This window comes from Microtus pennsylvanicus, chromosome 5 (genome assembly GCF_037038515.1).
Source record: "Microtus pennsylvanicus isolate mMicPen1 chromosome 5, mMicPen1.hap1, whole genome shotgun sequence".
Classification (NCBI taxonomy): Eukaryota; Metazoa; Chordata; class Mammalia; order Rodentia; family Cricetidae; genus Microtus; species Microtus pennsylvanicus.
Genome location: NC_134583.1, coordinates 61,287,411 through 61,308,356, shown reverse-complemented (window position 1 = coordinate 61,308,356; position 20,946 = coordinate 61,287,411). Strand labels below are relative to the sequence as shown.

At 44.8% G+C, this 20,946-nt stretch overlaps 1 protein-coding gene across 2 annotated transcripts in view; it reads left to right on the top strand.

Annotated features, from left to right (window-relative positions):
- Positions 1–20,946, top strand: part of Dnah3 (dynein axonemal heavy chain 3) — a 162,951-nt gene that overhangs the window by 13,631 nt on the left and 128,374 nt on the right. For both annotated transcript variants that reach the window (XM_075972063.1, XM_075972062.1), the window contains exons 8-16: positions 1,041–1,166; positions 1,944–2,139; positions 3,912–4,091; positions 7,595–7,731; positions 9,855–9,960; positions 10,144–10,322; positions 11,243–11,427; positions 12,571–12,694; positions 20,274–20,427. In XM_075972063.1, the coding sequence (XP_075828178.1) occupies positions 1,041–1,166; positions 1,944–2,139; positions 3,912–4,091; positions 7,595–7,731; positions 9,855–9,960; positions 10,144–10,322; positions 11,243–11,427; positions 12,571–12,694; positions 20,274–20,427 (1,387 nt within the window). The remainder of the gene's footprint in view (positions 1–1,040; positions 1,167–1,943; positions 2,140–3,911; positions 4,092–7,594; positions 7,732–9,854; positions 9,961–10,143; positions 10,323–11,242; positions 11,428–12,570; positions 12,695–20,273; positions 20,428–20,946) is intronic.

Sequence of the window (20,946 nt, the reverse complement as noted above, 5' to 3'; positions counted from 1 at the left end):
GGATCCAGAGAAGAGGAAGGGAAAAAAAAGGAGCAATGTAAGGATGATGAGTCATTCATTCAGCAAACATTCAGAGTGTCTACATGGCATAAACACAGAAACATAATGGGTGCGTGGTAAACCTGTCCACAGGGTGAGTTACCATATGGTTCAAGATCAAAGCAAGTTCAACCTAATTCTAGGCAGCAAGGCTGGGGAGATGGCTTAGTCAGCTGAGTGCACACATAAGGACCTGAGTTCATCCTCCAAAACTCATGTGAAAAGACAGCCTGAAGGCACATGCTTGCAATCCTAGAAATGGGGTAAGGTGACTAAGCCCCTGATGCTTGCTGGCCAGTCAGCCTAGCCTACTGGGTGAGTTCTAGGTCAGTGAATGATCTTATCTTAGAAATCAAGATGTCACCCAAGGAAAGACACTCATGGTTGACCTCTGGCGTACACACACACACACACACACTTAGAAAGAGAAGGAGAGGGAGAGAGAGAAAGAGAGAGAGAGAGAGAGAGAGAAGAAGAGGAGAAGAGAAGAGAAGAGAAGAGAAGAGAAGAGAAGAGAAGAGAAGAGAAGAGAAGAGAAGAGAATTCCAAAAGGCTTGATCAAAGACATCATGAAGCTTTGGGTCTAACTGCCTGCTGGGTTGTAGCAGAGCAGAGTCCGATGTGGTCCACGAACAGGCAGGTTCTGCTTCTTGCATGTTGCTCAACTCCAGAGCACACCATCCTACAGAGCAGAAGTGCATGGTGCCCTCTGTCATTGTTCCATGCAGCAACACTGGATAGGTGTGCTCTTAGTTGACCAACACCAATGTTTTATTTAGGAAAGCAAAAGGAATGGAGGGGTATGGGGGGTCTTCATTACTTTCTGCTTTTCTCTACCCACCCCCACTATCCTCCTATCCCCTGAAACCACCCAGCATCACTATTTCTAGAAGGTGCTCTTCTAACGTAACGGTTCAAATAATGAGAACACGTGTCCTCTGAGCTTGCCCCACAGGATGGATTAGTCTTTCACGTTGGCATTTCTCCCTCCCTTTTGGCAGATTTAAAGACCTCAGGTTTGTTCGAACAGCAGATTTACTGGCTGGAAAACTGCCCCTGCTGCCTAATGAGTACCAGGATGTGATTCAGAAGCATTGCCAGGAGGCACGGCAGATTCTTCTCACCAAGTCAGTATCTCCTGCAGATCTGGGCTTCAGCCCAGCATTGTAAAGATTGAGAATGCCCCAGAATGAGAGCTGATTCCCCTCCGGGAGTGGCTTGAAGTTTGTTGACTTCCTATGATACCTTCCTGCCATGTCCTATCCTCTAGCAACCTCACAGCAAATTGCTCTCTCTACCCCTCCCTCCCATGCTCCCACTGCCTTTTCAGAGCCATGCTTTGTTATGACATCACTCTCATTTGGTTCTTCCTTGAGATTCTCTCAGTCTCCGGGTGCTATGAGGCAATGTGCTCGAATAACTTGTATTGAAATGACCCCAAATAGCCTCAAGGTCCAAAGTTAGGGGGTCTCCGGATATTAGAGAACTTCTTTCCTTTAGCAAATGCATACAGAACTATATATCCAGAACAAAGAAATGACTGGATGGCAAGTCTTTATTCAGATGGTCTTTTGCTATAACAAATTCCAGAGAAAATCAACACAGGAAGAAAAGATTTCAGCTCATGTTTTCAGAAGTGTCTGTCCATCATGATGGGGTGGGACTGTGTGAGCCCAGAGGCTCACAACATGGTGGCCAGGAAGCAGAGAGGCAGACCGGTCTAGCAGGCTTCTTCCTTCTTGCTCTGTTAACTGAGCCTCCAGCCCGTGGGACTGCCCATTCTCCTTCTTCCCCTCAGTTAGTCCTCTCTGGAAACTTAGTCCCAGCCGGAGGCGGGCTTTAGCAGTCCTGTAGGCCCAGAGAGCTCGGAAAGCCACTTACTTGCTGTTCTCTGGTCCCTGTAGGTGGATCCCCACCTGTGCCCAGCTTTTTACCTCACAGAAGGAACACTGGGTCCGCTTCGCTCCCAAGAGTGACTACGACTCCTCTCGAAACATTGAGGAATATTTTGCTTCCGTTGCCTCCTTCATGTCCCTCCAGCTCAGGGAGTTGGTCATTAAATCCCTCAGTGATCTCGTTTCCTTCTTCATGATACACAAGGTACGTGGCGGAGTCCAGACACAGCCCTCTCCAGGGAAGACAGTCTAGGTAGAGCTCAAGTAGGCTCTGGCCAGAAGGTGAAATTCTGATTGGAACACACAGGGTGACTATGACTTTATCTTTTCTAAATGCACAGCAAACTTCTGTCATATTGTGACCCATCACTAAATGTATATATATAAAAAATCTCTGGTAGCAAGTTTTCAGCGACTTTTCTTAAGAGATGAAAGAGTGGCCACGCAGGATGGAATACGTACCTCTTCCAGGGTGGGGAAAGCCACTTGTTTGCGTCTTTTTTGCTACAAAAATGGAGTTGCTTTTGACCTTCGGCTTAGTATTTAGGAGGTGTCTTATGCATTTACCACTAGTAGCAATTTGTTGTTTGGTTTCTGAGAGAGAACTTCCAGGGTCACAAGGCTTAGTTTGCTTTAGTTAGCAGCTTCGTGAAACTGTGCCAGTAAAGGAGAAATAAAAGCAGAGAGCCTGAAACCCTGGTTTTCAAAGCATTAAATGCTCCCCTAGACTTAGACAGCCCAGAGATCAAGGGAGAGTGTCTAAAATTTCGGGCTGTGTACACATTTCACCTTCAAAAATATAGTGATGAGGCTGTTCTTCCAGAGGACCCAAGTTCAAGTCCCAGCACCCATGCAGGCAGCTCACAGCTGTCTGTTCCTTCAGTCTCAGAATACCCAACATCCTCATGCAGGCAAAACACCAACACACATAAATAAAAATAATAATAATAGGAGTATAATGGATGTTTTTTAATTTCTTAATTATAAAAAGGTCAAATTCTAAGTATTTTCCCAAGTAAAGTAAAGGTGGTGATGCCTTTTATCCCAGCATCAGGAAGTAGAAGCATGGGCAGGCAAACTTCCGTTAGTTGCTCGAAAGGTTTAAGAGCTACTGTTGTTCATTTGGGCTGCAATGATCCCTGAGAGGACCACTCTGGAGCAGTCATGGGCACATCTCCTGTGTGAGGCAGAAAGGAGAGAGCTGTTTACTGCATCCCATGTGAGGGACGAAATCTCACTGTAAAATCCCACACGAAGAGAGAAGGGACATATTTGTCTTCCCTTAGACGGTCTGAAAAACTCTCGAGCCAACCACTTGGCCAAGCTTTTGCAGCTGCCCTGTGAGGACTGAGCACTGCAATTATGCAATCTTGTGCCGCTCAGTTTCACAGAGTCTTAAGGATGTCTCCTCAGCAATATTTCTGTCGTGAGGAAGTTGACATTTTGAGTGACATGCACCATGTCTTAAGGACACTGTCTTTTAAAGGACACAGATATTCATCCCTTTGGATTCAGGCAATGTTTTTATTAAGCACCTACTTGGTATTAATAGCTGTCATAGATATTTTGAAGAAAAGAGATGAATAAGACATAGGTCCTGCCCTCAAGTTTAGACCAGACAAGGTAAGGGGAGGGTACAAAGTCTCCTAAGTGAAAGACAAAATAACATGACAGAAGTAGAAATATAGAAATTCAGAAGCGAGGGAGACTTCCTCGAGGAGATGTCTTTTGTGCTAGTTTTGAAGGGCAGGAAGGATTTAGAAGTTGGAACATAGGTGGCACTGATTAAAATAAACCATTTTGTGCAAAGTTCTTGGGAACTAAAGAAAGCATAAACTCCTGGCAGGACAGACTCAATTTTAAGCATACTGGTGCCCTTTCTTGGTGCTCAGGGAGCACTATGAATGGGTAACAGCACCCCTGTGCTCTCCGGGGGCTGCACTGTGTGAGGTCTGATATATCTTCTGTCTCTCAAAGGATGGAAACGATTTTAAGGAACCTTACCAAGAAATGGATTTCTTTATACCTCAGCTAATCATGATTCAACTTGAAGTGAGCGAGCCTAACATTGTCTTCAACCCAACTTTTGATGATTGCTGGGAATTAATAAAGAATTCCTTCTTGGAAATCATTAAGAATTCTGATGGGATCCCCAAGGTATGGTATTTGCCTAATAATTCATCTATACTTTTGTTCCACACTGAATAAACAATCAAGTGTCTGGTTGCACAATTGCAGTCCATGTGGTGTTCAGTTAGGCAATTTCACTTTGTAATGCATCCTCAATCCATCTCCTTGTCCTCAGGAAGATTATCTAGGTCTTTTCTATGTCCCCCCTAATTCCCTGCCTTTGTATGCTGCCTTACACAAGATAGATAATTCCCAAGTCATCCAATGTGGGTTAATAATTTATTGCAGATGACCTGGCATAAATCTTCTAAAAATTTCTACAAAAATATATATCATTTTGTTTTGAGGTTCAATGGGTTTATTCACCACTATAGGGTTCTAGGGAGAGAAAAACAAAAAACACAAAAACAAAGAAAACGTACTCTTCACAGTTTTCTTTCCAGAGTGGAATTACTTATCAAATTAGATGCATGAAAGTAAACTTTGTCTACTAGGCCGGATATCCATGTGACCTAACATCTTTTGGTTGGGTGATGTGACAAGGAGACCCATGACCAGTTCCATATAGGGAATCAACCTATGAGACGCTCTCTCTCTCTCTCTCTCTCTCTCTCTCTCTCTCTCTCTCTCTCTCTCTCTCACACACACACACACACACACAGACACACACACACACACAGAGTTGAAGCTGAAGTTTGAGGTTAAGGAGGTACTTGGTCGGTAAGGCGTTTGTTAAACAAGTAGAAGGACCTAGATGCAATCGCCAGCGGCCATTTAAAAGTTGGGTGTGATGCCATGTGTCTACCAGCCTGGCACTGAAGAGGTGGAGAAAGGGATGGGGCTTACCAGTCAGCCAGTCTAGCAGAACTAGTGAGCTCTAGAGTCCGTGAGAGATCCTGTCTCAAATAAAGCAAAGTGGCGATGATTTCAACCACCGGCCTCCACACACACAGGCGTGCCACACACAGAAATGAAATGGGAAAGGGGACACACATGCAAAAAAATGTGCATGCATGAGTGCACAGATGTGTGCATATGCATATACACACATGTAAACACACAGACACACACAGGCATACACACACAGACATAGAGACACACAGACACACACAGGCATACACACACAGACATAGAGACACACATACACAGATATACTCACACACAGACATAAAGAAAGACAGAGAGAGAGAGAGAGAGAGAGAGCGCTTAGGTTTGTAGGAAAATCTATGACACCAAGGGTCCACCTTCACCAGTAATCCCTGTGCCTGGAGTTTTGATGTCAGCCAAGCTTGGTTTAACATGAGAATGATGTGTAGAGAGGGGAAATGGGACCTCTCCTACAAGCAACATCCCTCCGAGGAAATGAAAGAGAAGACTACAGTTTGAAGAGATAAGTGAGGGGATGGGGACACATGAAGTACATACTGCCTGAGTCTGCTTCTCTGCTGTTGACTGGTAGCGTTAACAAACAGCTGGGGCTGGAGAGATTGCCAGCACTGCAAACAGCCCAGCAGGAACCGGTACTAGAGGGAGTGGATTATGATGCCAAGATGACACCCTCACGGGTCAGTTTGTGCCAGGTTGGAAAGCTAGCCCTGCTTCCACACAAATAGTGTTACTAGACTATGGGAAGAACCCAAGGGTGCTGATTCCTCGTCTACGGATGCCTGCGGCACTCCCTCCCCCAGAACCTCAGGCTTTCCTCTTGGAACTGACTTGTGAAATTTTAACCATAGTCCCTTGGGTTCAATGTCTATGACATACATATATGACTATCAGCAGATGAATAGTCTCCAGTCTCTTACCTCATCATGGATACAGTAAGTTGAAAACATTTCAAGGTGAAACTCAGCTACAAACGTGGTGTGTGCATGCATGCATGCGTGTGTGTGTGTGTGTGTGTGTGTGTGATGCGTGTATTTGCTCACATGGGTGTGTACACATGTCTGTATAAGTACACATGCATGTGTATGCATGTCTGTGGAGGACAGAGGTCAATGTCAGCTGTCTTCCTAATCTCTCTCCGTGTTATTTTTTGGGGAACAGAGTCTCCACTGCATCCAGAGCTCTTCAATGCAAATAGGCCTGTGGGCCAATGAACTCTACCCGTCTGCCTCCCCAGTGCTGGGATTACAGATGCAACACTGTGCCCAGCTTATACACAGGTTCTGGGGACTCAAATTCAGGCCCTTGTGCATATGTAGCAAGCACTTTACCCGCTGAGCCATCTCCCCAGACCCCAGCAATAATCTAGAAAATAAAGAGCATTTGAGCTGCAGAAAAACGGAAGCCTGTCAGTGAGGAGGTACTGAAGGAAACCAAAATAAATACTATGGCGCATTGGTCTTATCAGGACAGTCCAGGAGGACAAGGCTGGTGTAATCTAGGATGAAACAAGGAGGTGAAGGAGATGCAGAAATCAAAGTTGAATAAAACGAGAGGGGAAATGGAATACATAGAATTTCCATGAGTGTTTTAGCCCTACCACTACATTTCCTTTACTTGTTAATTTTTTATTCTTTGAGAATTTCATCTATGTGTACAATGAAATAGGATTTACCCACCCCCGACTGCCCCTCTCCAGCTCCCCCTGAATCTCTCCTGTATTCCTCCATAATGAGAAGCATGTATTTGTGACTGGAAAGGGGGTGCTGGGCCAGTCTTTCCCCCATGGCAGAATCCACTCACTCAGCATTGCAGGGAATGCCAACGCCAGCGAAGCACACGGGAGGAAGCCTGGAACATGGTGGGGAGACGGAGGAGTGCAGAATCAGAGAGCCAGGAGGAGAGGCAGAAAATACCAGTTCCCTGGATAGGACAGGACCATTCTTGTTTCCACCGTGCAGTGTCCAACCCGCACAGGAGAACCTCCACATTCAACCGCACAAGAATTTCTCTTCTCTTTTTGACTAGAAACTTCTTCCCAACACAAGCTCCAAAATCCGGTCCACATGGGAGCTATTGAAAGACCTGGGCTATCAGCTATACTTCCCCAGGCCCTTTTCCCCAGGCCCTGGACCAATGGCAGTCTTGTCTCTTGCTTTCAGGCTTTGTCTATAAACACAGTCACAGCAAAGAAGTTGCCTTCCATCAATTTAAAGCCTTTGGGTCACCCAAAGAGAACCAAGGTCATTTGCACCTGTTTCCATGCTTCCTCAACTGATGCTGACTTGCCAAAAGCAGACATGTGATTTATAAGGCATGGAGCCTAGGAGAGCAGACTGAAGGTCTTTGCCGAGGCTGGTCACTAAGCATTTGCAAAGTAGAGAGGGCCTTGAGATATGGTAGTGAATCCCAGAAGGATTCTGCAGGAGCCAAGCCCATGAAAACACACACACACGCACACACACTGAAAGAGTTGGAGAGTTTAGGGATAGCAGGGTGTTCTTCGCTAGTTCTACCACTAGCCAAGAGAAAATGAATACAAGCGGTGTCCCTGGAAAAGAGCCCAAGGCGAGAGCCTGTTTGCCGCCTTCTGCCTTCTAGTTTCTGTGTGTGTCTTAAATCTAAGAGTGCCTTCTGCTCTTCAGGTGGAATCTATACTTTTCCCAGAGCTGAAAGGCTATAACCTGATCCTCGGAACTGTTGGCCCTGAAGAAAACCTTGTTTCTGATTTTGTCAATGATACTTTTGAGGTATTTAAGAAAAATCAAGTTGGACCTCACAAGTAAGTTGGTTTAGTTCTAGCTTTATAACCTAGTTGGACTTTCAGTGTTTGTCCTTATCTAGCCCTGTCCCCACACACCCAAAACACACATAGAGTAGCAATGGCCAGGGCTTACCTGCTTATGACTTTATCCCCACTTTACAGACGGGAGAGTGTAACTTTCCCACACTAGGCTGCAATAAATACAAATGCTAGGATTAAAATTCAGGTGCAGATCTTCCTCTGCTCCCTGAAAACCATAGGCCAGGATATATTTGGATATTTCTAGAATTTAGAAAACCAGTATTCTGGGAGATCTGGGGCAACAAGATCCGTGGAACTTGTTATGAATTCCAGGTATTTGTTTGTTTTCGAGTCAGGTTTTCACTGTGTAGCTCAACCTAGCCCCAAAATCATGCTGTTCCTGCCTTTGCCTCCAGAGTAGCAGGGCTGCAGGTGTATACTGTAGCAGGATTAATAAAAACCCAGAGACAGATATTGGGGTTCAAGGTGAAGATTAGAAAAGCAAAGCAGCCAAGCCTCTAGAGAGTTCTTACCTCTATCAGGCTCAAACAAACAAAGGGGGTGATCCTGTCCTCAGCATGAATGCACTGAGCACTTCTCTCCCCCCCCCCAGTCATATCACTCTTGTCTCCACCTCCCTAGTGCTGGAATTAAAGACATGGGACTCCCGAGTGCTAGGATCACCTTTGTGTGAGCTCTATTTCTCTTGCAGACGGATTCAATCTCACGTAGCCCAGGGTAGCCTTGAGTCCTGGGATTAAAGGTGTGTGCCACCACTCCCTGGCCTATAGTAGCTTAGCTATGCTCTCTGATCTTCAGGCAAGCTTTACTTATTAAAACACAAATAACATATCACTATAGTGTACCACCACACAGAGTGTGGTGAATTGCCTCCATCAACAATCTCCGGTCAGGGTAGGACAGCTTCCAACATAAATGCTTACCTCTAAAAGCGTCTTCAGTTTTGCACACACACTGTGAGATCACCCTAAACCAGTGAACGTGATCACAGTTTGTCACCAAATGAAACTGCACATTTTCAGTGGGAAGAATTCTATGTTGTGGGGATATGAACTGCCCTGTGTGTATACACCCTGTGGGGTATATACTAGAACCCTAGCTATGCCCATGGCATGTCAGAAGAAACTGCCCCACTGTGGCAACTGAGGTGTTTCCAGATGTGGCCAAAACCCTCCTGCAGGGCAAAATCACTTCAGCTGAGAACATCGATTCATCTGTGTAGAAAGCAGCCTAGTGTTTGGAAGATCACCTGAATGCATTTTATTTGGGGGGCTTTCCTGCTCATGGATCTTATACATATACTTTCTTCCAGACTGAGCGCGTTCTGGCCTTTTTGCTGTCTCGGAGTGTTTGTCAGGTTGCCTGGGTACCTTGGGGCTCCACCAAGCCACTCTTCATAGTTACTCAGTACCAACTTAATGTTAATTCAAACTTAATTTAAGTCAAACCATTCTAGATGCATCCTCCAGTTTAGAGAAAATTGTCCAGTCATTCCTACATGATCTGAAAACAGATGGACCTAAGTTCATATGCCATAGATTACTTAATTCCAAATTTTCATCTTAAAACTAGGCATAGAACTTGGGGTTAGAAGGAAGACAGGGTGCTGGTGTTCATTGCACATTTATGTCAGGATAGTAATAATTGTTCTACATATTTTGCTATAGCTAGGGTTTATGATAACCTTATAAAATGTGCCTTATTATAGTCACTTAAAATAAAAACACAACTTTAAAAAACCCACCAGGCAGTGGTGGTGCATGCCTTTAATCCCAGCACTTGGGAAGCAGAGGCAGGCAGATCTCTATGAGTTCAAGGTCAGCCTGGTCTACAAAACGAATTCCAGGACAGCCAGCGCTACACAGAGAAGCCCTGTCGAGGAAAACCAGCTAAGTAACTTCTCTAAGTTTATGCCACAAGGAAGTCACAAAATTGGAATTAGAAGCCCAAATCCTGGATTTTCAGCTATATTTCTATTCTATTTCTCTTTCTTGGCTTGAGTTTATGTTTTAAATGTGCCCTGTTTTAGTTGTGCCCTTGCCTAGCCAACTCATTGACTTATGTTTGTGCGCTTCCTTTTATGTTCTCCAACACGAAAGATACCTAAATGTGTATAAGAAGTACGACGACCTGCTGGATAACACGGCGGAGCAAGGCATCACCGAATTCCTGAATAAAAATCACGAGATTGAAGAGTTTATGACGGTAGGAGATGCCACTAAGAGTTTCATGCCCTGATGACATGTGTGTGGTAGTCAATGCATTGAGCAATCAATGGATTGCAATGAGCGCAAACTCTGTATTGGACTAGTGCTGACCAAGGGGGAAGCTAGGAGCAATGGGTAGACTCTAATTACGATTGAACTCTGACTGTACTTCTTTCTATAGAGCATCAATAGCATAAAAAAGAGGAGAAATGAAATTGCGTCCATGCACATTACTGTGCCTTTGGCCATGTTCTGTCTTGATGCCTTGTTCCTAAATCATGACCTCTGTGACCGAGCCCAAAATCTTAAAGACCGTCTGATTCAATATCAAGTGGATGTAAACCGGGAAACTAATAGCAGGTATAAAAATTCTGAGGAAAAATATTGGGCTGTGGAGATGGCTTAGTGGTTAAGCCCTTACCACACAAGTGTGAGGACTAGAGTTTGTATTCCCGGAACCCGCATAAATGCCAACTGGGTATGGTATCCCACCTGGACTTTTAGCCTGGGAAGGCAGAAAAGCAATAGAGGATGATTCCGCACATCAACCCAGGGCCTCCATGTTGATGCAAAACCATATGTACCTGTGATGGTGATGGTGGTGGTGGTGATGATGATGTGGGAATGGCAGTAATGGTGATGGTGGTGGTGGTGGTGGTGGTGGAGGTGATGGTGGTGACGGTGATGGTGGTGGTGATGGTGGTGATGGTGTTGGTGATGGTGGTGGTGGTGGTGGTGGTGGTGGAGGTGGTGGTGGTGACGGTGATGGTGGTGGTGATGGTGGTGATGGTGGTGGTGATGTGGGAATGGTAGTAATGGTGATGGTGATGGTGGTGGTAGTGGTGGTGGTGGTGGTGGTGGTGGTGGTGGTGACGGTGATGGTGGTGACGGTGATGGTGGTAGTGATGGTGGTGATGGTGGTGGTGGTGGTGGTGGTGGTGGTGGTGGTGGTGATGGTGATGGTGGTGGTGATGGTGGTGGTGGTGGTGGTGGTGGTGGTGACGGTGATGGTGGTGATGGTGATGGTGGTGGTGATGGTGGTGATGGTGGTGGTGATGGTGGTGGTGGTGGTGGTGGTGGTGGTGGTGGTGGTGGTGGTGACGGTGATGGTGGTGGAGGTGGTGGTGGTGACGGTGATGGTGGTGGTGATGGTGGTGATGGTGGTGGTGATGTGGGAATGGTAGTAATGGTGATGGTGGTGATGGTGATGGTGGTGATGGTGGTGGTGGTGGTGGTGGAGGTAGTGATGATGGTTGTTGTGACCATTTCTTTCTCCACAGCATTTGTAATCAGTACAACACCATCGCTGAAAAAGTCAGTGAGATCCCTGCCAACACCGCGGAGCTAGTGGCCCTCATCGAATACTTAAGGAAATCCAGTGATGTCACTGTGTTCAAACTCAGGAGGCAACTTAGAGATGCAAGTGAGAGGCTCGAGTTCCTGATGGATTATGCAGACTTGCCCCGTAAGTCTGCACCATATGTGTGTACCTGCATGCTTGTGCTCCTATGTAAATATTAAAATTTGGGTTTTTTTATATTTTAGGAATTAAATCTTGGGAGAAAGTAGGTTCATTGCACTCCACTACACAGTATTGGGAAAGCTTTCCCAATGCCCCATATGCAAGAGGCATTAATTCACACCCTGATTCGCAAGGATTTGAGTCATACAAAGGGAATCTTGTTAGACTAAGTGAGTGCACACCCACAGGATTGCCTCTGGCTCTCAGCTCCCTATACTGGCATCTAACCCTGAGGCTCACGAACAGCTAGTTCCAAATGCAGAGTCTTTTGATAAATGGGTAGTTTCATTTGTCCTTAATCTCAATACAGTCCTGTCTTTGAGAGACTAGAACTTGTTTCTGTCTACTTTAGAAGGAAAAAAATTGTTTCCGCTCCTTTAGGCCCCTTAAAGCCTTCTTGGATCAAGTTGGAGTTCTGAAGTAAGGGCTAGGTTAGAAAGGGGAAATCCCTTTGTTCTTCCCGAATCTTTTCCCAGCTGGAAACAAGTACGGACTACATGTTCCAAACTAGGATATGTTGGGGAGCATTGACAGAGACTGGGAATACAAGTGACTGCCTGAGCAGTCATCATCATTCAGAAGCTGTGCCCTTGGCTCCATGGAGACACGCTAGGCTCTCGTTTGGCCTCCACATCTTCACTCATCAGAGCTATAACATTCACACAGGGTGCATGGATGACCTAGAAACGATTACTGCCATTGTTGCAGATGAGATTAAGGGGTGAGAGGTTTCTAAGAGGAGCTACACCCCACATTTCTGATGCTTCTTAGCAGCCAATAAGGCAGAGTAGTTAGAACATAGGCTCTGGAAATGGTTGGGCTTGGACCTGAAGTCTGACCTCCAGCAATGCAGCCTTGACCACGTAACTTCACAATGTTTCCCATTTGTGAAATAAGGGTGATAATGCTGTCTGCATACTAACATGGTCTCTAATAAGCACCCGGTGAACCCTGCCCTTCGTTCATCCATGATTCCATTCATTTCCTACCACTCCACAGAAGTGGACTTCCGACCATCTTTTACCTCCTAAATTGATTCCCCACATCCTGGGCAGTGCCCAGCAGCAGACTCTGTGTGTTTTGCAGATGAGGATATCAAACTTAACAGCACCCTGTTCCTCTGGCCTGACCAGATAGAAGATGTCTTTGAAAACAGCCGAAATCTGCTTCTTAGCAAGAGGGATCAGGCAGAGATGGACCTAATAAAAAGGTACAGGGGGAGTCTGGGCTTACTTTGGGAATGGCTTTCTATACACCACCCACTCTGCAGATGCCTGGTTCTGTCTAGAGCCTGTCTCAGAGGTGTATGGGCTGTCACTTGCAGTGTGGGAAGGGTGCAGGGTTTCTCCTTCTGGGCAGGGACTCAGTTGGACCCATCAACTAGTCCCTGAGCTCTAGCAACAGAGGCTCAGTGAGGCAGCCCCTGGCAGCCCTGGCACAGGCCTCCCTTTGGTAAATGTTGACTGTCCCTTGTTCCACATGAGCGACAAAGGCTGAGGAACGGCCGGCCATGCGTTCATCTGTCTTCTGTGGAAACAATCTTGTTTCCTCTCCATGGTAGTGGACCCCATTTTCCCAATTTGTATCAGCTCTGGGGTTCAGGGTCAAGCATTCTCTATTAGCCTCCCCACCTCTGGCTGTCCGTTCTTCTCCCACACTGTCTGAGAGGCTTCCCTCCAGTCCCTTGTCATTTGGCTCCAGGCTGGGCTCTGGCACTGGTGAGTCCTGGAGGAGGCTGGAGCATGATTGAATTCTATTTCTTTCTCCCTTGCCGTGTTTGTCCCTGGGCCCCAGTACCAGCATCCCTCTAAATGGCAATGCTTGATCTTCCATGGTTCACATTGTCCCCTCAGCCACAGGGGTCGTAATCTAGTTACCTCACTGTGTTTGTTTGTGCCCGTCACTTTTGCGTTATGACCACAGTGTCTGGAAGAAACAACGTAAGGGGAGAAAGATTTATTTCAGCATGTGGTTTCAGAGGATTTGAGCCAATTGTGGTGGGCAAAGTGTGGCAGAACCACACAGAGGCAGGGGTGTGTGATAGAAGCTGTCCTTGCCATGACAGACAAGGAAGGCGAGAGAACAAAGGGCTGAACTGTGACCTTCAAAAGCCACCTCTGGTATCCAACTTCTATTAAATAGGATTGCTAAAGGTTCCACTGCATCCCAGAACAGCGCCACCAACTGGAGAATCAGCATTTAAAACATCCAGTGCTGGACTGCAGACCCAAACTATAAATCCCTTTAACTCTATTTGTATCTACTCCCGGTAGGAGTCTTTAATTGAAGTTTCTTACTTTGTTCTTCAGAGTAAATTCTACTTCCTGCCAGGAATGCGGCCAATCACTCACTTTAAAATCCTCTATTATCTTCACTTGGACTCCAATGGTCCCAAGGACAGCTCCAATACTCAAACTAATTTTCTGAATGTATTATCATATGAAATACATTTTATGTGATTTCTACATGTGCTATAACATACCTCAGACATTATAATTTGCTAAGCAGTTATGCAAAGTTACAGAAGATGACACTGGTAATATTTTAATGTGGTCCTCAAGTCTGTGCATTGCTGTCCTCTAAGGAATTCGTAACCACTTTTAGTAGATTGTTCTCTTTTATGGAGAGTTGGTAATGTAAAAAGACAGTCACTGGGGTAGCTGTGTAGATAACTGCACAGTCAGGTTTGGCCTCACTGCCCCCATTTGTTCAATCCTATTGTGGATTTTGTGGTCAGTACAAATGACAGGCGAGACATAAGTGTTTGAGCTGCTCTCTCCCATGGAGTGCGATGGAAGATCCTTTGGCATCTTGAAAAAAGAAGGGAAAATGGCTCAGGGGATGGATTGGCACAAAGCCTTTTAAAGATTTAGACATAGCAGTGTGCTTTCCAAGTGGCAGGTGCTCAAGGTTTAGAAGAGTGTATGAATGAAATTCGTTCACAATTCAGATACTTTAAATGTCTTCTACATTCTAAAATAACAGCTTATTACAAAGCAAAGCAAAACAAAGGCAGCAAAGAGGAATCCAACAGGAAGAAACAAAAGCAGGATGCCTCTCCCAGGAGCTCAGACAGCCAGGCAAAGAGCAGAGGGGCAAAGGCCCTCTGCCCGTCTTCCCTTTCGTGGTCCCATTGCCACACGCCTCTTCTCAGAGTCCCTGTCCTGTTGTGACAGGCAGGTGGGAAGATGGAGGACAGAATGGGAGCATGGAGGAGCTCTCTGAAGAACACGAGCAGGAACTAGCCTAGAGCTTGTGCCTAATACAAGAGGGCTCCTTTCAGAACAAACTTAGCAAGTAGCTGGACGAGCGAAGACGAGGAGTAGCGGAGCGCAGCTGGGTACAGGGTAGACAGCACGGGAAACAGCCCCCTGGTGGGAGGCTTGGACTGGGAGGGTGGCTGTTCCGCTGAGGTCGTGAATCAGAGGGTTGGAGGTTTATGGTCACAGTCATGAATGTGCATTTCATTTTATAACCGTGGTAGGAAGTTGTTGAAAACTTTTAACCTGGTACCAGGAAAGGTCTAATGTTTTATGTTCCATTTACTTGAATGAGAACCTGAACGACAAATGGATACAACATTGCATCCTGTTATTTCTCGGCAGTTTCTTTTATTCTATGTATCCTGGCCCCCTTCAACTCCTATTTTTTTCCTTTTCCAATTTAAAAAAAGAAACCACTGTGTTGCTTGGCACAGCGGCACTATTTTTCTGATAGCCCCTCTGAAACGCTTTCACCGCGTCCTTCTGCCCTCTTTTGTTTCACATGCTATCTTAAAACTTGATTTAATCCTGCTATTAACATAGTTTCTGTTCTTATCCATCTCAGGAAATCCTAAACTGTCTGTAACCAAGACTATCACATGCCAGTCCAAAAAAAAAATGGACTGGCAAGATGGGTCAGTAGGTAAGAGCATTTGCCTTCCAGAACCAACGACTTGCATATAGTCCCTAGAGCACACGGTTGAAAGGGAGAACCAGCTCCTGAAAGATGTCTTCTGGTGCCCACCACATGCACCTGCAGTTAGATTTCTGAGCGGTTAAAATGCTTGCCAACCTTTAAATCCCCAGAAGCCATATAAAATGTCAGATGGGTGTGGGTGGAGGCCACCTTTAATTATTCGATCTCAGGGATCTCCAGAACAAGCTGGCTAAACTGTCAAGTTCTGGATTTGATAATGAAACGCAGCTTAAATGCATAAGGTGAAAGGGCAATCAAGGATGATTCCTCACATGAACCGAGGCTTTCACATACATGAGCGAATACACACACATGTGAGCATGCACACGTATGACAATAGACATGCATGCCATGCACAGAGGAAAACGGAAGATAAAAATAATACAAAGAAAAAAGGAAATGTTATCCAGTTAGAGTGGTGGTTCTCGACCTATGGGTGCAACTCCTTTGGCGTAGAACGACTTTCACAGGGTCACGCAACAGATAGCCTGAATATCCCATATTTACATTATGATTCATAAAGTGGCAAAATTACAGCTATAAAGTACTAATGAAAATAATTTTATAATTGAGGGCCACCATGACATGAGGAACTGTATTAAAGGACTGTAGCATTAGAAAGTTTGAGAAGCACTAAGCAAGAGAAAAAAAAAAATATTAGTGGGAACTAACATGCTGATTTTGTCATAAAACCTATGTGACCCCGTGGAGATCCTTTGAGAAACTGCATCTCAGTCAGAAACTGAAGCTGAGAGGTAAATATGGAGTCTGGAACAAACGTGAGTGTAGTAGGAGCTCGCTTGTTTGTTCCTGGCTGCCCAGACTCCCAAAATCACACAGAAACTGTATTATTTAAATCAATGCTTGGCCCACTAGCTCTAGTGGCTTCATTGGCTAACTCTTACATCTTAATTTAACCCATTTCTATTCATCTGTGTATTGCCACGAGGCTGTGGCTTACCAAGTAAAGTTCCAGAGTCTGTCTCTGGCAGGGGGAGCTACATGGATTCTCCTGACTCCTCCCTTTTTCTCCCAGCATTCAGTCCAGTCCTCCCCAGCTAGCTCTGCTCTGCCCTGCCCTGCTCTGGTACAGGCTCAAAACAGTTTCTTTATTAATCAGTGGTATTCACAGCATACAGAGGGAAATCCCACATCACGTGAGGTCTGAAGGCACAAATTTACCTTGACCAAGACCCACAAAGCCACCCAGAAGCTGCTGACACTGGAGTGACTAATAGGACCCATGGTGTCTTCCTGAAGGTAATATCATGCTGTAAGAACTCATTAGCACTGGGGCACTGGACGAGGAAAGATGAAACTGAATTATAAGTTTGCCTGAAGATGGAGGATTCCTTAGAGAAGCAGCTTCGGGCCCAGTTCTTTAAGATGGACTGGGCCAAGTCTACCCACTATATCTGAGAGCTCGTCCACCAGCACCAGATCAGGGCCCACAACAGGTGATGAACTTCCTGTGGTGGTCTGGAAGAAAACGGCCCCTAAAGGGAATGACACTGTTAGGAGATGTGGCCTTGAAGTGTGACACTATGGGGTCGGCTTTGAGGTCTCTTTTGCTCAAGCTTCCCTCAGAGTGACTGTCAGTGAACTTCCTGTTGCCTGCAAGATGTAGCTGTTCCTCCAGCATCACATCTGTCTGCATGCTGCATACTCCCACTGTGATGATCATGGACTGAACCTCTTAACTGTAAGCCACCTCACTTAAACGTTTTCCTTATGAGAGTTGCCAAGGTCATGCTGTCTCTCCACAGCAACAGAACCCTAACTAAGACACATCCCATTATTTATTGTCTATCTGGCCTCTCAGAAGATAGACTTCTCCCTCTGCTCTCCTTATGGTAGTGGCCGCCCAGACCATGTGAAGAGGAAGAATGATAAGAAGAATCAAGGTGGCAGAGGGGCGGTGATGATGAACAAGAGGATAAAGCCATACCTCCCTGGGCTGGAAGATTGTCTAGTGTTCCAGTTGGCTAGTAACACTTTGGGGAAACCAGTAGATCAAAGATGGTTACTTAAATATGTAAAAGAAAATTAAAATTAAGCATATATCAATTCTTATATATAAATTACATAAACTAGCATATAATTCAAATATAAGAGTAACTTGGATGCAGAGATAATGGAATAAATAGTAGTCTTGGCTAACTGGCAGGGCATGTCTCCCACTCTCTCTTTCTTTCAACATGAAAACACAGCTTCTACCTCTTGTGGGATGAGAAGAGTTTGTTCTGGAACCAAAAATGAGTGCTCATGACTAGGGAGCACAGACCTGAGGTACCCCAGACTCTGTGTTCCCACGTGATAACAGTCTAGTGAAGTTTTCACAGTGACAGAGCAAAGAAAGTTATAAACCAAGGCCCTTGTCAGACACGTTGGTGATGGGGGTGGACTTAACAGGAAAAGTAGAGAAATCTGTGCCGTCAGCCCCAGTGCTGACAGAGTCTTAGCATTTTGGATGGTGGAAGCTAGTGTTCTGCGAAGCTAATGCATTCCAAAAGGTCTACTCACAAGGATATTAGGTCAGACACAGAGGTGTACAGAGAACCGGAGATAGCCCAGGAGAAGTTATAATTAGACTTTGGACCTGCTGTGTCTCAATCTCTCCACCATCACTAAGATTTCAGTTAATCAGCTTTGCAGAGAAGGGTCAGTGAGAGGTGAGGCTATTTCCAGTGACTTCCATTAAAACTTTACCCTGCAGTATAAAATATCTATTTTTAAATGCCCATAGATATTCATTAAAAACTGGCCATGTTTCAGGACTCAAAAAATTAGAAGGAGCAGAAATTATATAACTGTATACATTAGGTATCTATGGTGACGTAAAACAACACAGCATCTTTAAACAATGAGGATTTCTCACAGTGTCTTTGGGTCAGATCTCCCAAAACCCACTCAGTTGTATTTCTGGCTATATGTCTCTGATACCAGGTCTCCTGTGAAGCTGGAGTCAGAATGCTAGCCCAGGCTGTGGGTTGGTCTGGGGGTCCCACTAGCTGATGATCCAATTCTGGGCTTCCTCCCATGGCTATTAGCAGGCTTGAGCACCATGCTGGCCCTTGGCTCTGCTTCTCACCACATGAACCTCTCCACGGGGGAGCTGGTTTCCCTCAAAGTAAGAGTGAGCAAAAGAAATAGAAATTGACTTTCTTGGAAACTTTCTTGAGGAGGCCAATCTATCCTTTTGCCATATTTTGTTTGTAAGGAGTGAATTGCCACATCTAGCCCAAACTCGAGGGAGCCAATTATACAGGGTATGAACCACAGGTATGGATCATAGCTGAGACTACTTCCCATATGGCGCAATTAGAGATGAAACCCAAACCAAATCACTTGAAAAGCAGCTCTCTTAAAGTACTATTAAGAGGAAAAAGAACGGACATTTAAACTTGTTATAATAGGATTTAGAATCTAAGAGGATAAGAGCACAACCTATGGACGGTCACTAATGCTGTGCAAGCTCTCTTGTTCATTTAATGAACATTGATTGCTGTCTGTATGCCAGACAGTCTGCAGCTGCTGGGAACACGTGGAGTTAATGAAGAAAATATATAGGTTTCATCAATGGGAGCAAATTCTTGTATAGTGATAAAAAAACCAACTCAATTCTAGACAATGTTATATTAACTTCTATTTAGTTACTTAGCTATTAAGTTGTGTGTGTGTGTGTGTACACATATATGGAAGGATAGAGAATTTAAGTGATGTGCCCAAAGACCACATAGCTAATCAATATCAACATAAACATTTGAGTCAAGCACTCCAGTCTCTAGACCTTGCCCACGAAACAGTAGATCATCTGCCTAAATTGGGTAAAGGAAGAAGCAAATGGAGACCAGATTTGTTGTTCATATAGATGAAGTCTCAGATCTGGGAAGAGCTCTCTAATCTCTCTAGCTGGAGTGGATTACTTAAGGCAGACTATTCATTTGGCTCTGTTTTGTTTCCCTTAGGGCAGTTGTTACTATCGGAAATATATTTCTGGATTTATTCATCCACCTATAATCTGGATTTAACCATCCATCCACCCACTCATTTATGCTTATTGTTTAAATCCCCTCCCAACTAAAATACATGTTCCAATAGGGCATAGAAATGAATAGCACACTTCACAGATTCTTTCCCAATGCCTAGTTCTGGGATGTATCAATTTTCAATAATAGATATCCAACGGTGGAATGAATAAACACTGCATAAAACACATGCTCAAGCATGTATTTCCCTGGACAGGAAAAATTTCTAAACGTGTTCATGATGTGGGATGTCCTTCTGTGTATGTGTTGCTTTTATTGGTTAATGAATAAAGCTGTTTCAGCCAATGGTTTAGCAGAGCAAAGCCAGGTGGAAATCTGAACAGAGATATAGAGAGAAAATAGACAGAGTTGAGGAGATTCCATGTAGCTGCTGAAGGAAAAAGATGCCGGATCTTTACCAGTAAGCCACAACCTCATGCCGATAAATAGATTAATAAAAATGGGTTAGTTCAAGGTGTAAAGAGCTAGCTAGAAATATGCCTGAGTCATTGGCTGGACTCAGTGTTGTAATTAATATAGTTTCTGTGTGATTATTTGGGTCTGAGCAGTTGGGAAACGAACAAGCATTTAAATCCAGTCACCAATAGGCTCATAGCAGCATCTCTAGGAGATGGATGGTGGGTGTTTTTAACTTGTTTTGTGTTTCTCTTTCTTCGTTTGCTTTTAGATAGATGCAGAGTTTGGGGAGTGTCAGAAGAACAAATCCTTCTTCCCAGGCTGACAACCTGGAAAGGACCGATAATGGAGATTCAGATGTGATGGGACTGTGTTCACTTTCAGGTGCTCAGAGTTTGAGTCGAGACTCGAAGGCTATGGCAAAGAACTGGAAACCTTCAGGAAGCGTGAAGTGATGTCTACAGAAGAAATGAAGAACAACGTGGAAAAGCTTAATGAACTCTCCAAGAACCTAGATCTTGCACTGCTAGAATTTGAGGTTTGGAACCTTGTGATGGGGACTTGGGAGTCTAAGGTCTGGTCATTCAGGTTCTTAGTTTATGAACATGACACCTGTCAGGGGCACACCATTGTTTGCTTGGCCCATTCTTTCATGAGTATGTTCAACTACGTTTTGCACATGGTGTTTACATTTTATCAGGTGTTTGGAAGTCATGAAGTACCCAAAGAAATTACAGCAAGGTAACCGCTTATGTGTGTTGTGTATCCATGCTGTGCTGAGAAGGGTTTCATGGAGCTATCTCAATGCCTGGAACAAACCCTGCCACTTGTTATCCCCATAGATGTCCACTTTTGTAAATAAAAAAGGCTTGGAGCCATTAAGCTACTTTCTCCAAAAGTCAAAGATCAATTAGCAAGTTGTTTTAACAAAACACTGAAGTTCTTCCCTTTGAGGCAAGTTAGTGAAGGAAGGCAGGTAAACAGTTCTATGAGCAACTAAATTTCACATAGAAATTATAAAAATGGAGAGGTCTACAGTATGTTAGAAACAAAGATG